This window comes from Mobula hypostoma, chromosome 1 (assembly GCF_963921235.1).
Source record: "Mobula hypostoma chromosome 1, sMobHyp1.1, whole genome shotgun sequence".
In the NCBI taxonomy this organism is placed as follows: Eukaryota; Metazoa; Chordata; class Chondrichthyes; order Myliobatiformes; family Myliobatidae; genus Mobula; species Mobula hypostoma.
In genome coordinates, this window is record NC_086097.1 from 255,672,343 (window position 1) to 255,691,146 (window position 18,804).

The 18,804-nt window shown below is 46.0% G+C and overlaps 1 protein-coding gene across 4 annotated transcripts in view; it reads right to left on the reverse strand.

The window, feature by feature from the left end:
• The window catches only part of smarcc1a (SWI/SNF related, matrix associated, actin dependent regulator of chromatin, subfamily c, member 1a), a 212,655-nt gene extending 196,047 nt beyond the window's left edge, over positions 1–16,608 (reverse strand). For all 4 annotated transcript variants that reach the window (XM_063067509.1, XM_063067500.1, XM_063067505.1 and 1 more), the window contains exon 1: positions 16,451–16,608. In XM_063067509.1, the coding sequence (XP_062923579.1) occupies positions 16,451–16,573 (123 nt within the window). In that variant the 5' untranslated portion in view covers positions 16,574–16,608. The remainder of the gene's footprint in view (positions 1–16,450) is intronic.
• Positions 16,609–18,804: the final 2,196 nt, after the last annotated feature.

Genomic DNA, 18,804 nt, shown 5'->3' on the forward strand with positions numbered 1-18,804 from the left:
GCAACATTTGATTACATCCATGCGCATATCAGTGCAATGGCCCTGGCCTACTTAGAGCATTTATTTATCTATGCTAGAAGCTCAAAGACAGCCAGCACCTATAAAAAGAGCAAACGAATTACTACTTCGGGCTGCTTGACAAAGAACCTTGAACCAGAAACATTAACTGCTTTTTTCATAATTGCTGCCTGACTTGCCGACTTTCCAGTATTTTCGTGTTTTATTGCACCTTATAGAGGCTGTGAAGAGGCAAGGGTTAAGATAATGTCTAAGCAAGGATAGTTTACTGATACTGTGCAATCAACCCAGACAAGAAAAGTCTTTGAAGACCACAGCTTCTGTGTGTACAGCAGGGGACCAGAGCTATTTGCATAGAGACAAGATAAGGAGGTAAACGAAGGATTCTGGGATGCCACTTATGATTGGTCAGTTACTTCAAGTCAAGTCACTTTTTATTGTCATTCCAACCACAACTGCTGGTACAGTACAGAGTAAAAACGAGACAACGTTTTTTCAGGACCATGGTGCTACATGAAACAATACAAAAACTACACTGAACTACGTAAAACAACAACAACTACACTAGATGACGGACCTACCCAGGACTGCATAAAGTGCACAAAATAGTGCAGGCATTACAATAAATAATAAAGACAATAGGCACAGTAGAGGGCAGTAGGTTGGTGTCAGTCCAGGCTCTGGGTATTGAGGAGTCTGATGGCTTGGGGGAAGAAACTGTTACATAGTCTGGTCGTGAGAGCCCAAATGCTTCGGATGCCTGCCAAATGGCAGGAGGGAGAACAGTTTGTATGAGGGGTGCGTGGGGTCCTTCACAATGCTGTTTGCTTTACGGATGCAGTGTGTGGTGTATATGTCTGTAATGGCGGGAAGAGAGACCCCGATGAGCTTCTCAGCTGACCTCACTATCCACTGCAGGGTCTTGCGATCCTAGATAGTGCAATTTCCAAATCAGGCTGTGATGCAGCAGCTCAGGATGCTCTCAATACAACCTCTGTAGAGTGTGGTGAGGATGGGGGGGTGGGAGATGGACTTTTCTCAGCCTTCGCAAAAAGTAGAGACACTGCTGGGCTTTCTTTGCTATGGAGCTGGTGTTGAGGGACCAGGTGAAGACCAAGAAATTTGGTGCTCTTAACGATCTCTACGGAGGAGTCGTCAATGTTCAGCGGAGAGTGGTCACTCCATGTCCTCCTGAAGTCAACAGCCATCTCTTTTGTTCACATTCAGAGACAGGTTGTTGGCTCTGCACCAGTCTGTTAGCCGCTGCACCTCCTCTCTGTATGCTGACTCATCGTTCTTGCTGATGAGACCCACCACAGTCGTGTCGTCGGCGAACTTGATGATGTGGTTCGAGCTGTGTGTTGCAGCACAGACGTGGGTCAGCAGAGTGAACAGCAGTGGACTGAGCACACAGCCCTGGGGGGGCCCCGTGCTCAGGGTGATGGTGTTGGAGATGCTGCTTCCAATCCGGACTGACTGAGGTCTCCCAGTCAGGAAGTCCAGGATCCAGTTGCAGAGGGAGGTGTTCAGGCCCAGTAGGCTCAGCTTTCCAGTCAGTTTCTGAGGAATGATTGCGTTGAATGCTGAACTGAAGTCTATGAACAGCGTTCGAATGTACGTGTCTTTTGTCTAGGTGTGTTAGGGCCAGGAGAGTGATGGCAATGGCATCGTCTGTTGAATGGTTGGGACGGTACGTGAACTGCAGGGGGTCCAGTGAGGGGGACAGCAGGGTCTTGATGTGTCTCATGACGGGCCTCTCGAAACACTTCATGATGATGGGTGTGAGTGCGACGGGATGGTAGTCGTTGAGGCAGGACACTGAAGACGTCTTCGGCACAGGGACGATGGTGGAGGCCTTGAAGCACGTAGGAACGATGGCGCTGCTCAGGGAGATGTTGAAGATGTCAGTGAGAATCTCTGCTAGCTGGTCTGCACATCCTCTAAGCACTCTGCCAGGAATATTGTCTGGTCCAGCAGCTTTCCGGGGTTGATCCTGCACAGGGTTCTCCTCACATCAGCCACGGTAAGACACAGCACCTGGTCATTAGGAGGAGGGGTAGTCTGCCTCGCTGCCACGTCATTTTCCGCCTCAAAACAAGCGTAGAAGTTGTTTAACGCATCTGGGAGGGAGGCATCAACAGCACAGGCAGGTGGTGTTGTCTTATAGTTGGTGATGTCCTGAATGCCCTTCCACATGCGCCGCGTGACGCATCCTGGAAGTGGCTGTGGATTTGCTGGGTGTGTTCACGCTTTGCCTCTCTGATGGCCCAGGACAGTTTGGCCCTCGCTGTTGTTAGGGCTGCCTTGTCGCCTGCTCTGATGGCGTTTTCACATTCTGATGGAATCTGGGGAGCAATGACTTGACGTTCGTGTGGTTAAAATCTCCAGCAACAATAAACAGTCCATCAGGGTGTGCATTCTGCAGTTCACTAATAGCCCCATACAGTTAACAGAGGACCTCCTTAGCATTAGCGCTGGGGGAATGTTCACACCAACTATAAGGGCAGTGGTGAATTCCAGTGGTAAATAAAATGGTCTGCATCGAACAGTCACAAACTCCACTAATAGAAACCATAGAAACTACAGCACAGAAACAGGCCTTTTGGCCCTTCTTGGCTGTGCCGAACCATTTTCTGCCTAGTCGCACTGACCTGCACACGGACCATATCCCTCCATACACCTCCCATCCATGTATCTGTCCAATTAATTCTTAAATGTTAAAAAAGAACCCGCATTTTCCACCTTGTCTGGCAGCTCATTCCATACTCCCACCACTCTCTGTGTGAAGAAGCCCCCACTAATGTTCCCTTTAAACTTTTCCCCCCTCACCCTTAACCCATGTCCTCTGGGTTTTTTTCTCCCCTTGTCTCAGTGGAAAAAGCCTGTTTGCATTCACTCCCATCTATACCCATCATAATTTTATATACCTCTATCAAATCTCCCCTCATTCTTCTACGCACCAGGGAATAAAGTCCTAACCTATTCAACCTTTCTCTGTAACTGAGTTTCTCAAGTCCCGGCAACATCCTTGTAAACCTTCTCTGCACTCTTTCAACCTTATTTATATCCTTCCTGTAATTTGGTGACCAAAACTGAACACAATACTCCAGATTCGGCTTCACCAATGCCTGAAACAACCTCATCATAACATTCCAGCTCTTATACTCAATACTTTGTTTAATAAAGGCCAATGTACCAAAAGCTCTCTTTACCACCCTATCTACTTGTGACGCCACTTTTAGGGAATTTTGTACCTGTATTCCCAGATCCCTCTGTTCCACTGCACTCCTCAGTGCCTTACCATTAACCCTGTATGTTCTACCTTGGTTTGTCCTTCCAACGTGCAATACCTCACACTTGTCTGTATTAAACTCCATCTGCCATTTTTCAGCCCATTTTTCCAGCTGGTCCAAGTCCCTCTGCAGGCTCTGAAAACCTTCCTCACTGTCTACTACACCTCCAATCTTTGTATCATCAGCAAATTTGCTGATCCAATTTACCACATTATCATTCAGATCATTGATATAGATGACAAATAACAATGGACCCAGCACTGATCCCTGTGGCACACCACTAGTCACAGGCCTCCACTCAGAGAAGCAATTCTCTACTACCACTCTTTGGCTTCTTCCATTGAGCCAATGTCTAATCCAATTTACCACCTCTCCATGTATACCTAGCAACTGAATTTTCCTAACTAACCTCCCATGCGGGACCTTGTCAAAGGCCTTACTGAAATCCATGTAGACAATATCCACTGCCTTCCCTTCATCCACTTTCCTGGTAACCTCCTCGAAAAACTCCAATAGATTGGTCAAACATGACCTATCACGCACAAAGCCATGTTGACTCTCCCTAATAAGTCCCTGTCTATCCAAATGCTTGTAGATTCTGTCTCTTAGTACTCCCTCCAATAGCTTACCTACTACCGACGTTAAACTCACCGGCCTATAATTTCCCGGATTACTTTTCAATCGTTTTTTAAACAACAGAACAACATGAGCCACTCTCCAATCCTCCGGCACCTCACCCGTAGACAGCAACATTTTAAATATTTCTGCCTGGGCCCCTGCAATTTCAACACTAGGTCCTTCAAGGTCCGAGGGAAGACTGTCAGGTCCCAGGGATTTATCCACTTTAATTTTCCTCAAGACAGCAAGCACCTCCTCCTTTTCAATCTGTACAGTTTCCATGATCTCACTACTTGATTCCCTCAATTCCATAGACTTCATGCCAGTTTCCTTAGTGAATACAGACGCAAAAGACCTATTTAAGATCTCCATTTCCTTTGGTTCCGCACATAGCCGACCACTCTGATCTTCAAGAGGACCAATTTTATCCCTTACAATCCTTTTGGTCTTAATATACCTGTAAAAGCTCTTTGGATTATCCTTCACTTTGACTGCCAAGGCAACCTCATGTCTTCTTTTAGCCCTCCTGATTTCTTTCTTAAGTCTTTTCTTGCACTTCTTATACTCCTCAAGCACCTAATTTACTCCCTGTTTCCTATACATTTCATACAACTCCCTCTTCTTCTTTATCAGAGTTGCAATATCCCTTGAGAACCAAGGTTCCTTATTCCTATTCAATTTGCCTTTAATCCTGACAGGAACATACAAACTCCACACTCTCAAGATTTCCACTTTGAAGGCTTCCCACCTACCAATCACATCTTGGCCAAAGAACAACCTGTCCCAATCTACACTTTTTAGATCCTTTCTCATTTCTTCAAACTTGGCCTTCTTCCAGTTCAGAACCTCAACCCTAGGACCAGATCTATCCTTGTCCATATCAAATTGAAACTAATGGTGTTATGATCACTGGAACCAAAGTGCTCCCCTACACAGACTTCCGTCACTTGCCCTAACTCGTTTCCTAACAGGAGATCCAATATTGCATCCTCTCTAGTTGGTCCCTCTATATATTGATTCAGAAAACTATCCTGAACACATTTTACAAACTAAACCATCTAGACCCCTAACAGTATGGGAGTCCCAATCAATGTATGGAAAATTAAAATCCCCTACCACCACAACCTTATGTTTCCTGCAGTTGCCTGCTATCTCTCTGCAGATTTGCTCTTCTAAATCTCGTTGACTATTGGGTGATCTGTAATACAATCCCACTAATGTGGCCATACCTTTCCTGTTTCTCAGTTCCACCCATAAGGACTCAGTAGCCAAGCCCTCTAATTTGTCCTGCCTGAGCACTGCTGTAATATTTTCCCTAACAAGCAATGCTACTCCCCCACCTTTCATTCCTCTGCCTAGATCACGTCTGAAACATCGGAACCCTGGAATATTAAGCTGCCAGTCCTGCCCCTCCTGTAGCCAAGTTTCACTAATTGCTATAACATCATAATTCCACGTGTCAATCCACGCCCTCAACTCATCCACCTTCCCCGCAATACTCCTAGCATTGAAATATATACACCTCAGAAGATTTTTACCACCACTCACAACCTTTCTATCAGCAGATTTGCTTGAACTTTCAACATCATTTATTTTCACCCCAGCCACACTGTCAGCTCTGGCACTCTGGTTCCCATCCCCCTGCAAATCTAGTTTAAAGCCTCACCAATAGCACTAAAAAAACTCCCTGAAAGGATATTGGTCCCCCTGTGGTTCAAGTGTAACCCGTCTCTCTTGTACAGGTCCCACCTGCCCCAGAAGAGGTCCCAATGATCCTGAAATCTGAAACCCTGCCCCCTACACCAGTTCCTCAGCCACTTGTTCCTCCTCCAGAGCATCCTCACTGGCACCTAGCACAGGTAGCAATCCTGAGATTACTACCCTCGAGGTCCTGCTTTTCAACTTCCTACCAAGCTCTCTATACTCACTCTCCAGGACCTCCTCACTCTTCCTTGCTATGTCATTGGTACCGATGTGCACCACGACATCTGGCTGGTCATTCTCCCACTTCAGAATGTCATGCAAGCGATCAGAGACATCCTTGACCTTGGCACCTGGGAGGCAACAAACCATCCTGGATTCTCTGTCATGACCACAGAACCTCCTATCTGCACCTCTAACTATCGAATCCCCTATCACTACCGCTCTGATGAACAGTATCTGGAAACCAGCCAAGTTCTTGCACCATTCCGTATTGATGTAAACACACAAGCCACCACCGCAAGTCTTACCAGAAAGGGCTGCATCCCTGTCTGCTCGAAACAACATGAGCCCGTCCAGCTGAATGGCGGCATCCGGGATTCCGTTGGTGAGCCACATTTCTGTGAAAATATACGCACAGCAGACTCTGTACTCCCGTCGAGTATTTCGTTGGAGTTGGATGCAGTCCAATTTATTGTCCAGGGAGCGGACATTGGAAAGCAGAAAGGACGAGACAGCCGGCCGGCTAGGGTTTGATTTTTCCCTGGCATGGACTCCTGCCCGCTTGCCTCGCTTCCACTTCCTCGCACACCGCTTACGATGTTCCCCACCTCCAGCCAGCGGCATCAGGCAACTCCGAGGACTGTAGGCCCAATCTCCTCAGCAAGCCGAGGTCTTGTAATTTAACCAGCAGATCTTCATGAAGGTTTGCTTTTGGGCGATCTCTGTATTGTAGCAGTATCTGGCGATGGTAGACAGTCGCTCTGTTATCCATGTGCCCTAATCAAAAATTATACTTTACTAATTCTGAAGTATTATTTGCCTTTAATGTGAAAATCCTATTGGCCATGAATACCTGTGTCACTGTAGTGTGACTGATGATTGATCATGCAAATAAGGAATTTGAATATACACAAGGTTACCGTATCCAAGTAGTCAATTCTGCACAAAAATGGCATTTGTTCGAACGTCAGAACAGCGTGGTGACAGGGGTCATGCTGTTCTTCTTTTACACGAAGTTCAAAATACATTTATTAGCAAAGTATGTATATAGCCTTATGATTCATCTTCTTGCAGTCATAAAACAACTAACAGCCATAGAACCTGTTTAAAGAAAACCCCACACAAGACCATCAAACTTGCGAAAGAACAAATCACACAAACAACAAACAGCGAACAACGGACAGATCACTAGGCACCGAGTCCCCAAAAGTGAGTCCACAGCCTCAAGTCACCTAGGTAAATGCGAGATTTGGAAGGAATAATAGAAGAGCAGATATTATTTAAATGGTGAAAGGTTGCAGCATGACTTGGGAGTGTTTATGCATGAATCACAAAAAGTTGGCTTGCAGGTACAACAGGTTATTAAGACGACAAACAGAATGTTGGCCTTCATTGCGAGAGGGATTGAATTCAAGAGCAGGGAGGTCATTCTGTAAATATACAGGGTACTGGTGAGGCCGCACCTGAAGTACTGTGTGCAGTTCTGGTCTCCATACTTGAGGAAGGATATACTGGCTTTGGAGGCAGTGCAGAGGAGGTTCACCAGGTTGACTCCAGAGATGAAGGGGTTAACCTATCAGGAGAGATTGAGTCGCCTGGGACTATACTCTCTGGAGTTCAGAAGAATGAGAGGGGATCTTATAAAAACATACAAAATTTTGAAAGTGAGATAAGATAGCAGTAGGAAAGTTGTTTCCATTGGTAGGTAAGACTAGAACTAGGGGACATTGCCTCAAGATTCAGGGGAGAAGATTTCGGGCAGAGATGAGGAGAAACTGTTTTTCTCAGAGACTGGTAAATCTGTGGAATTCTCTGCCCAGGGAAGCAGTTGAGGTTTCTTCACTAAATATATTTAAGAAACAGTTAAGATAGCTTTTTAATAATAAGGGAATTAAGGGTTATGGGGGAAAGACAAGTAGATGGAGCTGAGTTTACGGACAGATCAGACATGATCTTATTGAATGGCGGGGCAGGCTCGATGGGCCAGATGGCCTACTCCTGCTCCTAGTTCTTATGTTCTATGTAGGCGAGTGAAGTTGGTGCAGCCACTGAGTCAATCAGTTCAGTGCTCCGTCGATGGCTGCAGGCCACAGCTCCAAAGTGCCTCAATCAAATCTCTCAAATAAAGTGCATTCAGCGCTGAGGACATTAAACATCAAACCACAGCCGAAAGTGAGTCCACATCCACAAACTGCCGAGGAGATCAAACCAAGCAGCACAGGACCCAAGACTCTTGCACTTTGCGCCGGCAGCAGCAAGAGGGATACGAGTCAAACTCAGGCAGATGGCACTGAACACCATTCGCTTTCCACTCTCATCCTTGTCGATTTTAATCTTGCTCAATGCTTCAGTTGGCACAGAGTAACACAACTGACGACAGGTTTGCACTCCACCCTCAGGAATAAACACAGCCACCCCCAGGGTCAGCCAGGAGATCTCAGAAGCGCCAGATTGCTCAGACAGCCAAAAAATTACATTTGTAAAAGGGAATTAAAGGGGAGTTTTCTTCCTTAACCTTGAGTTGTGGGTAGATCTACAATGCTATCTACACTCTGTTACAGAAAGTGGTCCAGGATTTTGACCTAGTGAAGAATGGGAATGTATTCCCAGGCCCGGTTGGTGTGTGGCTTGGAAGGTAACTTCCCATGGTTTTGCTGCCCTTGTCTTTCTGTTGTTTACTGTGGTTGTAAAGTGCTGACTGAGCAGTAATACATAGAACAGTACCGCATAGCACCAGCCCTTCAGCCACAATGGTTTGCCGACATTTTCAAAAGATTCAAAGTTCAAAGTACGCATGCCTGAGATTTGTCTTCTCACAGACAACCACAAAACAAAGAAAATCATGGAACCCAAAGGAAAAAAAATCAAACCCTGATGCACAAAAAAACATGCAAACAAAAAAAAACAAGCAAAAAACACAAAATACAAAGTCTAATCAAAACAGTGCAGGACTATTCAGTTCAGTTCAATCTAGCACCGTGTCTTTCATTGACTGCAGGAATATTCCGTTCAGACTGCAGGGATATTCCGTTCAGTTCAATCTAGCACTGTGTCTTTCATTGACTGCAGGAATACAGGTTTCCCCCGCTATCCGAAGGTACAGCGTTCCTATGAAACAGCTCGTAAGCCGGAATGTCGTAAAGTGAATAAGCAATTACCATTTATTAATATGGGAAAAATTTTTGAGCGTTCCCAGGCCCAAAAAATAACCTACAAAATCATGCCAAATAACACATAAAACCTAAAATAACTGTTACGTATACTAAAAGCAGGAATGATATGATAAATAGTAAAAGCTTCTTTAGGTATGTGAAAAGGAAAAAAATAGTTAAGACCAAAATTGTGCCCTTGAAGACAGAAGCGGGTGAATTTATTATGGGGAACAAGGAAATGGCAGACGAGTTGAACAGGTACTTTGGATCTGTCTTCACTAGGGAAGACACAAACAATCTCCCAGATGTAACAGTGGCCAAAAGACCTAGGGTAATGGATGAATTGAAGGAAATTTATATTAGGCAGGAAATGGTGTTGGATAGGCTGCTGGGTCTGAAGGCTGATAAGTCCCCAGGACCTGATGGTCTGCATCCCAGGGTACTTAAGGAGGTGGCTTTAGAAATCGTGGACGCATTGGTAATCATTTTCCAATATTCTATAGATCCAGGATCAGTTCCTGTGGATTGGAGGGTGGCTTATGTTGTCCCTCTCTTCGAGAAGGGAGGAAGAGAGAAAACAGGGAATTATAGACCGGTTAGCCTGACGTCGGTGGTGGGAAATATGCTGGAGTCAATTATAAAAGATGAAATTACGACATATCTGAATAGCAGTAACAGGATTGGTCTGAGTCAGCATGGATTTACGAAGGGGAAATCATGCTTGACTAATCTTCTGGAATTTTTTGAGGATGCAACTATGAAAATGGACAAGGGAGAGCCAGTGGATATACTGTACCTGGACTTTCAGAAAGCCTTTGATAAAGTCCCACATAGGAGATTAGTGGGCAAAATTAGGGCACATGGTATTGGGGGCAGAGTACTGACATGGATTGAAAATTGGCTGGCTGACAGAAAACAAAGAGTAGCGATTAATGGGTCCCTTTCGGAATGGCAGGCGGAGACCAGTGGGGTACTGCAGGGTTCAGTGCTGGGACCACAGCTGTTTACAGTATATATTAATGATTTAGATGAGGGAATTAAAAGTAGCATTAGCAAATTTGCCGATGACACAAAGCTGGGAGGCAGTGTGAAATGTGAGGAGGATGTTATGAGAATGCAGGGTGACTTGGACAGGCTGGGTGAGTGGGCAGATGCAGTTTAATGTGGATAAGTGTGAGGTTATCCACTTTGGTGGTAAGAACGGGAAGGCAGATTATCTAAATGGAGTCAAGTTAGGAAAAGGGGAAGCACAACGAGAGCTAGGTGTTCTTGTACATCAGTCAATGAAAGCAAGTATGCAAGTACAGCAGGCAGTGAAAAAAAGCTAATGGCATTCTGGCCTTCATAACAAGGGGAATGGAGTATAAGAGCAAAGAGGCCCTTCTGCAGCTGTACAGGGCCCTGGTGAGACCACACCTGGAGTACTGTGTGCAGTTTTGGTCTCCAGATTTGAGGAAGGACATTCTTGCTATTGAGGGAGTGCAGCGTAGGTTCACAAGGTTAATTCCTGTGATGGCGGGACTGTCATATTTCGAAAGATTGGAGCAACTGGACTTGTATACACTGGAATTTAGAAGGCTGAGAGGGATCTTATTGAAACATATAAGATTATTAAGGGATTGGACACGCTGCAGGCAGGAAGCATGTTCCCGCTGATGGGTGAGTCCAGAGCCAGAGGCCACAGTTCAAGAATAAGGGGTAAGCTATTTAGAACGGCGTTGAGGAAAAACTTTTTCACTCAGAGGGTGGTGAATATATGGAATGCTCTGCCCCAGAAGGTTGTGGAGGCCAAGTCTCTGGATGCTTTCAAAAAAAAGGGATGGATAAAGCTCTTAACAATAGTGGAATCAAAGGTTATGGGGATAAGGCAGGAACTGGGTACTGATTGTGGATGATCAGCCATGATCACAGTGAATGGCGGTGCTGGCTCAGAGGGCCAAATGGCCTACTCCTGCACCTACTGTCTATCGTCTATTATTGTCTATTACACAGCCTATATAAAGTAGAAATACTTTCCTGCAGCACTGTATAGCACAGCGAAAATCTCACGGCAGCAGTCTCAGCGGAAGTGCTCTCAGCAGAAATACGGCACAAGCACTCTCAGCTGAAACACTCTCCCCAGTAACCTTTAAGCTATGAAGCTGCCAAATCATACCAAATAACACATAAAAATACACAGCCTATATAAAGTAGAAATAATGTATGTACAGGTAGTTTCACTTACTGGAATCGGGAAGACTCCAATAAATTGCAGTTTCGTCACAGTTAAACACTTGCTTATACGAATAACCACCTTCTGTAATTATTTTCTTCAGTTCTGCTGGGAACTTTTCGGCAGTTTCAGTATCAGCCGAAGCACTCTCTCCAGTAAACATTAAACTATGAAGCTGCCCTCGCCTCAGAAACTGATCAAACCACCATGACTACCTTTAAATTCCACTTTCACAACACTTTCATCACCATCGTCCAGTGCTTTCTGTTTCAGCTTATCAAAAAGACTGACTGATTTCTCCTTAAGTATAAGAAAACTTAACGGAACACCATGCTTTGTTCACCCATCAATCCACTCAAACAATAGACTTTCCATTTTATCTATTATTGGATGCCGACTAAGAGAGACCACTTTGCTACGAGCAGAACCAACAGTAACATCGGCAGCTTTCAAAATTCTTTCTCTGCGTATAAATAGTGCGAATGGTGGATGCAGGCAAGTTCAACGCATGGACAATGTCCTTACTTCGTTCACCACGATCGAAACGCTTAATTATGTCTAGTTTTACGCTAAGTGTAACACACTTACAAGTTCTTTTAGGCTTTTCCGATACTTTAGAACTCATCTTGCTAATGGATGCACAAAATAAATCAAGATAAAGCACGTGTTTAAGCAATGGCGGTTAGAATGCAGTTCCGGGGAAGGAGCTTGGCTGCTTGGGGCGCACGCTGCCTTTTATCGTAACAGTGAAAACACCTTCTGTTAGTGAAAACAGGTAACTAATGTAGGTCTTTCACAACAGCGAGGCATCTTAAAGCGAACGTTTGGAAAACAGGGGCCACCTGTATTCAGTTCAGACTGCAGGAATATTCAGTTCAATCAGCACCGTGTCTTTCATTGACTGCAGACCGCAGAGCCAGTCAAGCTACTCCTGAATCAATCTCATGCTTCCATCCTACATAAACTTACTTTTTTTTTTAAAGCTTCCATGTGCCTATCTAAGTTTCTCGAATGCCCCTAATTTCATTACCTCTACCACCACCCCTGGTAGGGCATTCCATGCCCCCCACCATTCTATATACAGGACTTGCCTTTGACAAACCCCCCCCCGCCCCATACTTTTCTCCAATGACCTTAAAATGATGTCCCCTGGTATTAGCCATTTCCAGTTTGAAATTTCCAGTCCATTTCCAGTCTGGCTATCCACTCGATCTGTTCCTCTTACCTTCTACACCTCTATCAAGTTGCCGCTTATCCTCTTTTGCTCCAAAGAGAAAAGCCCTAGATCTTCAACCTATCTTCGAAAGATATGCTCTCCAATCCAGGCGGCATCCCAGTAAATCTCCTCCGCACCCTCTCTAAAGCTTCCGCATCCTTTCTATACTGAGGTGACCTGAACTGAATACAATATCCCAAGAGTGGTCTAAACTATGTTTTATACAGCTGCAACACTACCTCACAACTCTTGACACCTGACTAATGAAGGACAATGCACCATATGCCTTCTGACAACCCTATCAACTTGTATGGCAACTTTGTGGGATCTATACACATGAACCCCAAGATCCCTGTTTCTCCAAACTGCAAAGAATCTTGCCATAATCCCACACTCAACCAAATTCAACCTTCTAAAGTGTTTCACTTCACATTTTTCTGGATTGAACACCATCTCCCACTTCTCCATCCAGCTCTGCACCCTGTGGACAAAATGGCAGCTGGAGTCTAAACCCAGCCAAATGTGTATGTAATGTTACACCTTGTGAGATCAAATGTAAAGAGACAGTACACTTATTGGCAGATCCTTAACCGCATTGATGAGCAGGAGAAGCTTGCCCTCCAAGTTCAGAGCTCCCTGAAAGTGGCTGCACAGGCTGACAGGGTAAGGGCAGCTTATGGAATGCTTGCCTTCATTAGTCAAGGAACCGAGTTCAAAATTCAACAAGTTATGTGCAGCTTTATAAAAATCTGAAGTATTGCATTAAGTATTGTATTACTGCAAGTAAGATGGAAAAGATCCTGTGAGGCAGGATTTATGAACATTTGGAGAAGCAGCCCATGCCTTACAAGCCTGGTTGAATTTTTTTTGAGGATGCAACTGAACACATTGAAGGTACAACAGTAGATGTGGTGTATATGGACACCCCATACAAGGCTTATTGAGAAAGTAAGGAGGCATGGGATCCAAGGAGACATTGCTTTGTGGATCCAGAACTGGCTTGCCCACAGAAGGCAAAGAGCAGTTGCAGATGGGTCATATTCTGCATGGAGGTCGGTGACCAGTGGTGTGCCTCAGGGATCTCTTCTGGGATCCCTACTCCTTGTGATTTTTGTAAATGACCTTGATGAGGAAGTGGAGGGATAGGATAGTAAATTTGCTGATGACACAAAGGTTGGGGGTGTTGTGGATAGTGTGGTGGGCTGTCAGAGGTTACAGCGAGACAGTGACAGGACGCAAAACTGGGCTGTGAAGTGGCAAATGGAGTTCAACCCAGATTAAGTGTGGGGTGGTTCATTTTGGTAGGTCAAATATGATGGCAGAATATAATATTAATGGTAAGACTCTTGGCAGTGTGGAGGATCACAGGAATCTTGGGGTCCAAATCCATAGGATACTCAAAGCAGCTGCGCAGGTTGACTCTGTGGTTAAGGCAACATACAGTGCATTGGCCTTCATCAATCATGGGATTGAGTTTAGGAGTTAATGTTGCAGCTATATAGGAAACACAAAATAATCTGCAGATGCTGGGGTCAAAGCAACACTCACAACACACAGGAGGAACTCAGCAGGTCGGGCAGCATCAGTGGAAAAGAGCGGACGACGTTTCGGGCCTCGTCAGGACTGTAGGGGGAAGGGGCAGAGGCCCTATAAAGAAGGTGGGGGGGAAGGTGGGAAGGAGAAGGCTGGTAGGTTCCAGGAGAAAAACCAGTAAGGGGAAAGATAAAGGGGTGGGGGAAGGGAGGCGGGGAGGTGATAGGCAGGAAAGGTTAGGGGAAAACACAATGGGTAGTAGAAGGAGGCAGAACCAAGAGGGAGGAGGTAGGCAGCTGGGGGAGGGGGCAGAGTGACTTAGGGATAGGAGAAGGGAGGGCGAGGGAATTACCAGAAGTTGGAGAATTCTATGCTACACCTGTCCCTACACCTCCTCTCTTGCCACCATTCAGGGCCCCAAACAGTACTTCCAAGTGAGGCAACACTTCACTTGTGAGTCTGTTGGGGTCACCTATTGCATCCGGTGCGGCCTCCTCTACATCGGTGAAACTTGACGCAGATTGGGGGACCACTTTGTCGAGCACCTCCGCTCCATCCACCAAAACAGACAGGATCTCCCAGTAGCCACCCACTTCAACTCTGCTTCCCACTCCCATTCAGATATGTCCATACACGGCCTCCTCTACTGCCATGATGAGACTAAACTCAGGTTGGAGGAGCAACACCTCATATACCGTCTAGGTAGTCTCCAGCTCCTTGGTATGAACTTAGAATTCTCCAACTTCCGGTAATTCCTTCCCCCTCCCTTCCCCCATCCCTATGTCACTCGGCCCCCTCCCCCAGCTGCCTATCTCCTCCCTCTTGGTTCCGCCTCCTTCTACTACCCATTGTGTTTTCCCCTATTCTTTCTTCACCTTTCCTGCCTATCACTCCCTGCTTCCCTTCCCCCACCCCTTTATCTTTCCCCTTACTGGTTTTTCACCTGGAACCTACCAGCCTTCTCCTTCCCACCCTCCCCCCACCTTCTTTATAGGGCCTCTGCCCCTTCCCCCTACAGTCCTGACGAAGGGTTCCAGCCCGAAACGTTGACCAATCTTTTACACTGATGCTGCCCAACCTGCTGAGTTCCTCCAGTGTGTTGTGAGCAATATAGGACCCTGGTCAGACCCCACTTGGAGTTCTGGTTGCCTCACTCCAGGAAGGATGTGGAAACCATAGAAAGGGTGCAGAGGAGATTTACAAGGATGTTGCCTTGATTGGGGGTCATGCCTTATGAGAACAGGTTGAGCGAACTCGGCCTTTTCTCCTTTGAGCAGCGGAGGATGAGCGGTGACCTGACAGAGGTGTATAAGATGATGAGAGGCATTGATCGTGTGAACAGCCAGAGGCTTTTTCTCAGGGCTGAAATGGCTAACACGAAAGGGCACGGTTTTAAGGTGCTTGGCAGTAGGTACAGAGGAGATGTCAGGGGCAAGTTTGTTTTTTTTTAATTAAACACAGAGTGGTGAGTGTGTGGAATGGGCTGCCGGCAACAGTCGTGGATGCAGATATGATAGGGTCTTTTAAGAGACTCTTGGATAGGTACATGGAGCTACGAAAAATAGAGGGCTATGGGTAACCCTAGGTAATTTCTAAAGTAAGGACATGTTCGGCACAGCTTTGCGGGCTGAAGGGCCTGTATTGTGCTGTAGATTTTCTATGTTTCTAAGTCTGGACACCCCATCGTAAGAAGAGTATGGAGGCTTTCAAAAGGGTACAAAAGAGATTTATCAATGCTGTCAGGATTATTGCAAACATCCTCTATGATCAATTGTATCTGCACCTTTCAACATGTACCTGTTACACCAACCTAACCATCAAGGACTTCTGAGGCAAGCAACCTTCAGCACTGTGGATTAAAACTAATAGCAATATATTCCTCAATCCTACGTTTTGGGAAGTGGCATCATAAACCAAAGGGGGGGGGGGGCACAATCAACATCTGCCCTTCCAATACAGTAACAGCCCAAGGTCTGATTTGTGGGCAGGCATGCCTACCCAGTACACCAGTTGCCACTGGGTCTCACTTGTGGAGACCATTGTGCCCACCGGACCAGCAGCCCTTAAGCTTGCATTCAGGGACCAGTATGCCCAACACAGAAGCAGCCCTCAGCAACCAGTCAGTGTGCCCACACTGCCTAGTTCACCAGCAGCACTCTGATCTGACTTCTGGACTAGTGTGTTCACCACTGGTGCAGTACAGCAATAGGCCTCGGGTCCAGCGCTCTCAGACCAATGTCCCCACACACTTTTTCAGGACACAAGTAGCTCTCCCGCCACTCCATTAAACAAATCAACGGCCCCAGTGCCAACACCTGCAGAAAGAGACCAGCAGCCGCAACGATAACCAGGAGCAATTCAACCGTAGACCAAAACACCATCAAAACCCACTGTGCCCACCCCAGGACACCAACACGACCCGCGACATAGGGCGCCATTTGAACGAAGGCCATAGACGAAACTCCTTTGGCCAAGGGACACTTACCTTCTTATAGCTCTTGCCGAGCCAGAGCCGGAGGCCCTCGAACTGCGCCACGGTGTCAGTCGACTCCAGAAACCGTACATTGGGTCCACCGTCCTTCTTACGCGTCACGACCGCCGCCGCCATTCCTCCAGAAGAACGGAAACAAAGCAACAACGCGCAACTTTATTGTTCCCGCACAGCGCAGGCGCACCATGGGGTCTGAGCTGGTCGGCATGTAGCCGCATGCGCAGTGGCAGCTGGGGCTCAGACCGAGCGCCTCAGATCCCAGCGTCTGCAGTTTATTCTGTGAATAAACATCCTAGAATCAGAATCAGATTTAATATTACCTCCGTATGCTTACGCAGCCGCCTGTGGGAATTCATCGCCCTCTGGCCCAGAGAAATTTCACCGCATCTGTTTTAAATGGACGCGCCTCTACACTGTTCGTTCTGTCCTTGTCCATCCCTCAGCGCGCTCACTTGCCTGTACTGTATGCAATGTTCGGACTCTGCTGCCTGTACTCTCCAGTCTACACTGTTTCGATTGTAATCCCCTGCCTGTAGGTCCTAGTCTGTACCGTCCTGCCAATACTCCATTGTCAAGACCAGGAGACATAGGAGCAGAATTAGGCCGTTTGCTCCGCCATTCAATCGTGAATGATCCTCTTTTCCCTTACTCAGCCCCGCTATCCGGCCTTTTTCCCGTAACCTTTGATGCCGTGTCCAATGATAAGACCATAAACTATAGGAGCAGAAGTAGGCCATTCGGCCCATAATTATATTCCAATCATTATAGAGGGATCAGAAGTGGAGAGAGTGAGCAGCTTCAAGTTCCTCAGTGTCAAAATCTCTGCGGATCTAACCTGGTCCCAACATATCAAAAACAACAGGAATTCTGCAGATGCTGGAAATTCAAGCAACACGCATCAATGTTGCTGGTGAACGCAGCGGGCCAGGCAGCATCCCTAGGAAGAGGTGCAGTCGACGTTTCAGGCCGAGACCCTGTCCATTATTAAGGACCCCCAGCACCAAGGGCATGCCCTTTTCTCACTGTTACCATCAGGTAGTAGATACAGAAGCCTGAAGGCACACACTCAGTGATTCAGGAACAGCTTCTTCCCCTCTGCCAGCTGATTCCTAAATGGATATGCAAGCTTTGGACACTACCTCACTTTTTTTTAATACAGTATTTCTGTTTCTGTACATTTTTAAAAATCTATTCAATACATGTAATTGATTTATTTGTTTATTTAATTATGGTTTTTTTTTGAACTGCTGCTGCTAAGTTAACAAATCTCACGTCACATGCCGGTGATAATAAACCTGATTCTGATTCTGATTCAGTCATGGGCTGATCCAATTCTTCCAGTCATCCCCACTCCCCTGCTTTCTCCCCATACCCTTTGATGCCCGGCTAATCAAGAACATATTTTTTCTCTGCCTTAAATACACCCAGTGACTTGACCTCCACAGCCGCTCGTGGCAACAAATTCCACAGATTTACCACCCTCTGACTAAAGTAATTTCTCCGCATCTCTGTTCTAAATGGACGTCCTTCAATCCTGAAGGTATGCCCTCTTGTCTCAGAATCCCCTAACATGGGAAATAACTTTACCGTATCTAATCTGTTCAGGGCTTTTAACATTCAGAATGTTTCTGTGAGATCCCCCCCTCATTCTCCTGAACTCCAGACGTTCCTCACATGGTAACCCTTTCATTCCTGGAATCATTTTTGTGAATCTTCTCTGAACCCTCTCCAATGTCAGTAAATCCTTTCTAAAATAAAGAGCCCAAAACTGCACACAATACTCCAAGTGTGGTCTCACGAGTGCCTTATAGAGCCTCAATATCACATCCCTGCTCTTATATTCTATACCTCTAGAAATGAATGCCAATATTGCATTTGCTTTCTTCACAACCGACTCAACCTGGAGGTTAACCTTTAGGGCATCTTCCACAAGGGCTCCCAAGTCCCTTTGCATCTCTGCATTTTGAATTCTTTCCCCATCGAAATAATAGTTTGCCCGTTTATTTCTTCCACCAAAGTGCATGACCATACACTTTCCAACATTGTATTTCATTTGCCACTTCTTTGCCCATTCCCCTAAACTATCTAAGTCTCTCTGCAGGCTCTCTGTTTCCTCAACACTACCTGCTTCTCCACCTATCTTTGTATCATCGGCAAATTTAGCCACAAATCCATTAATACCGTAGTCCAAATCATTGACATACAGTACATCATAAAAAGCAGCGGTCCCAGCACCGACCCCTGTGAAACTCCACTGGTAAATGGCAGCCAGCCAGAATAATTCCCACTTTGTTTTCTGCCAATCAGCCAATGCTCCACACACGCTTGTAATTCCATAGGCTCTTATC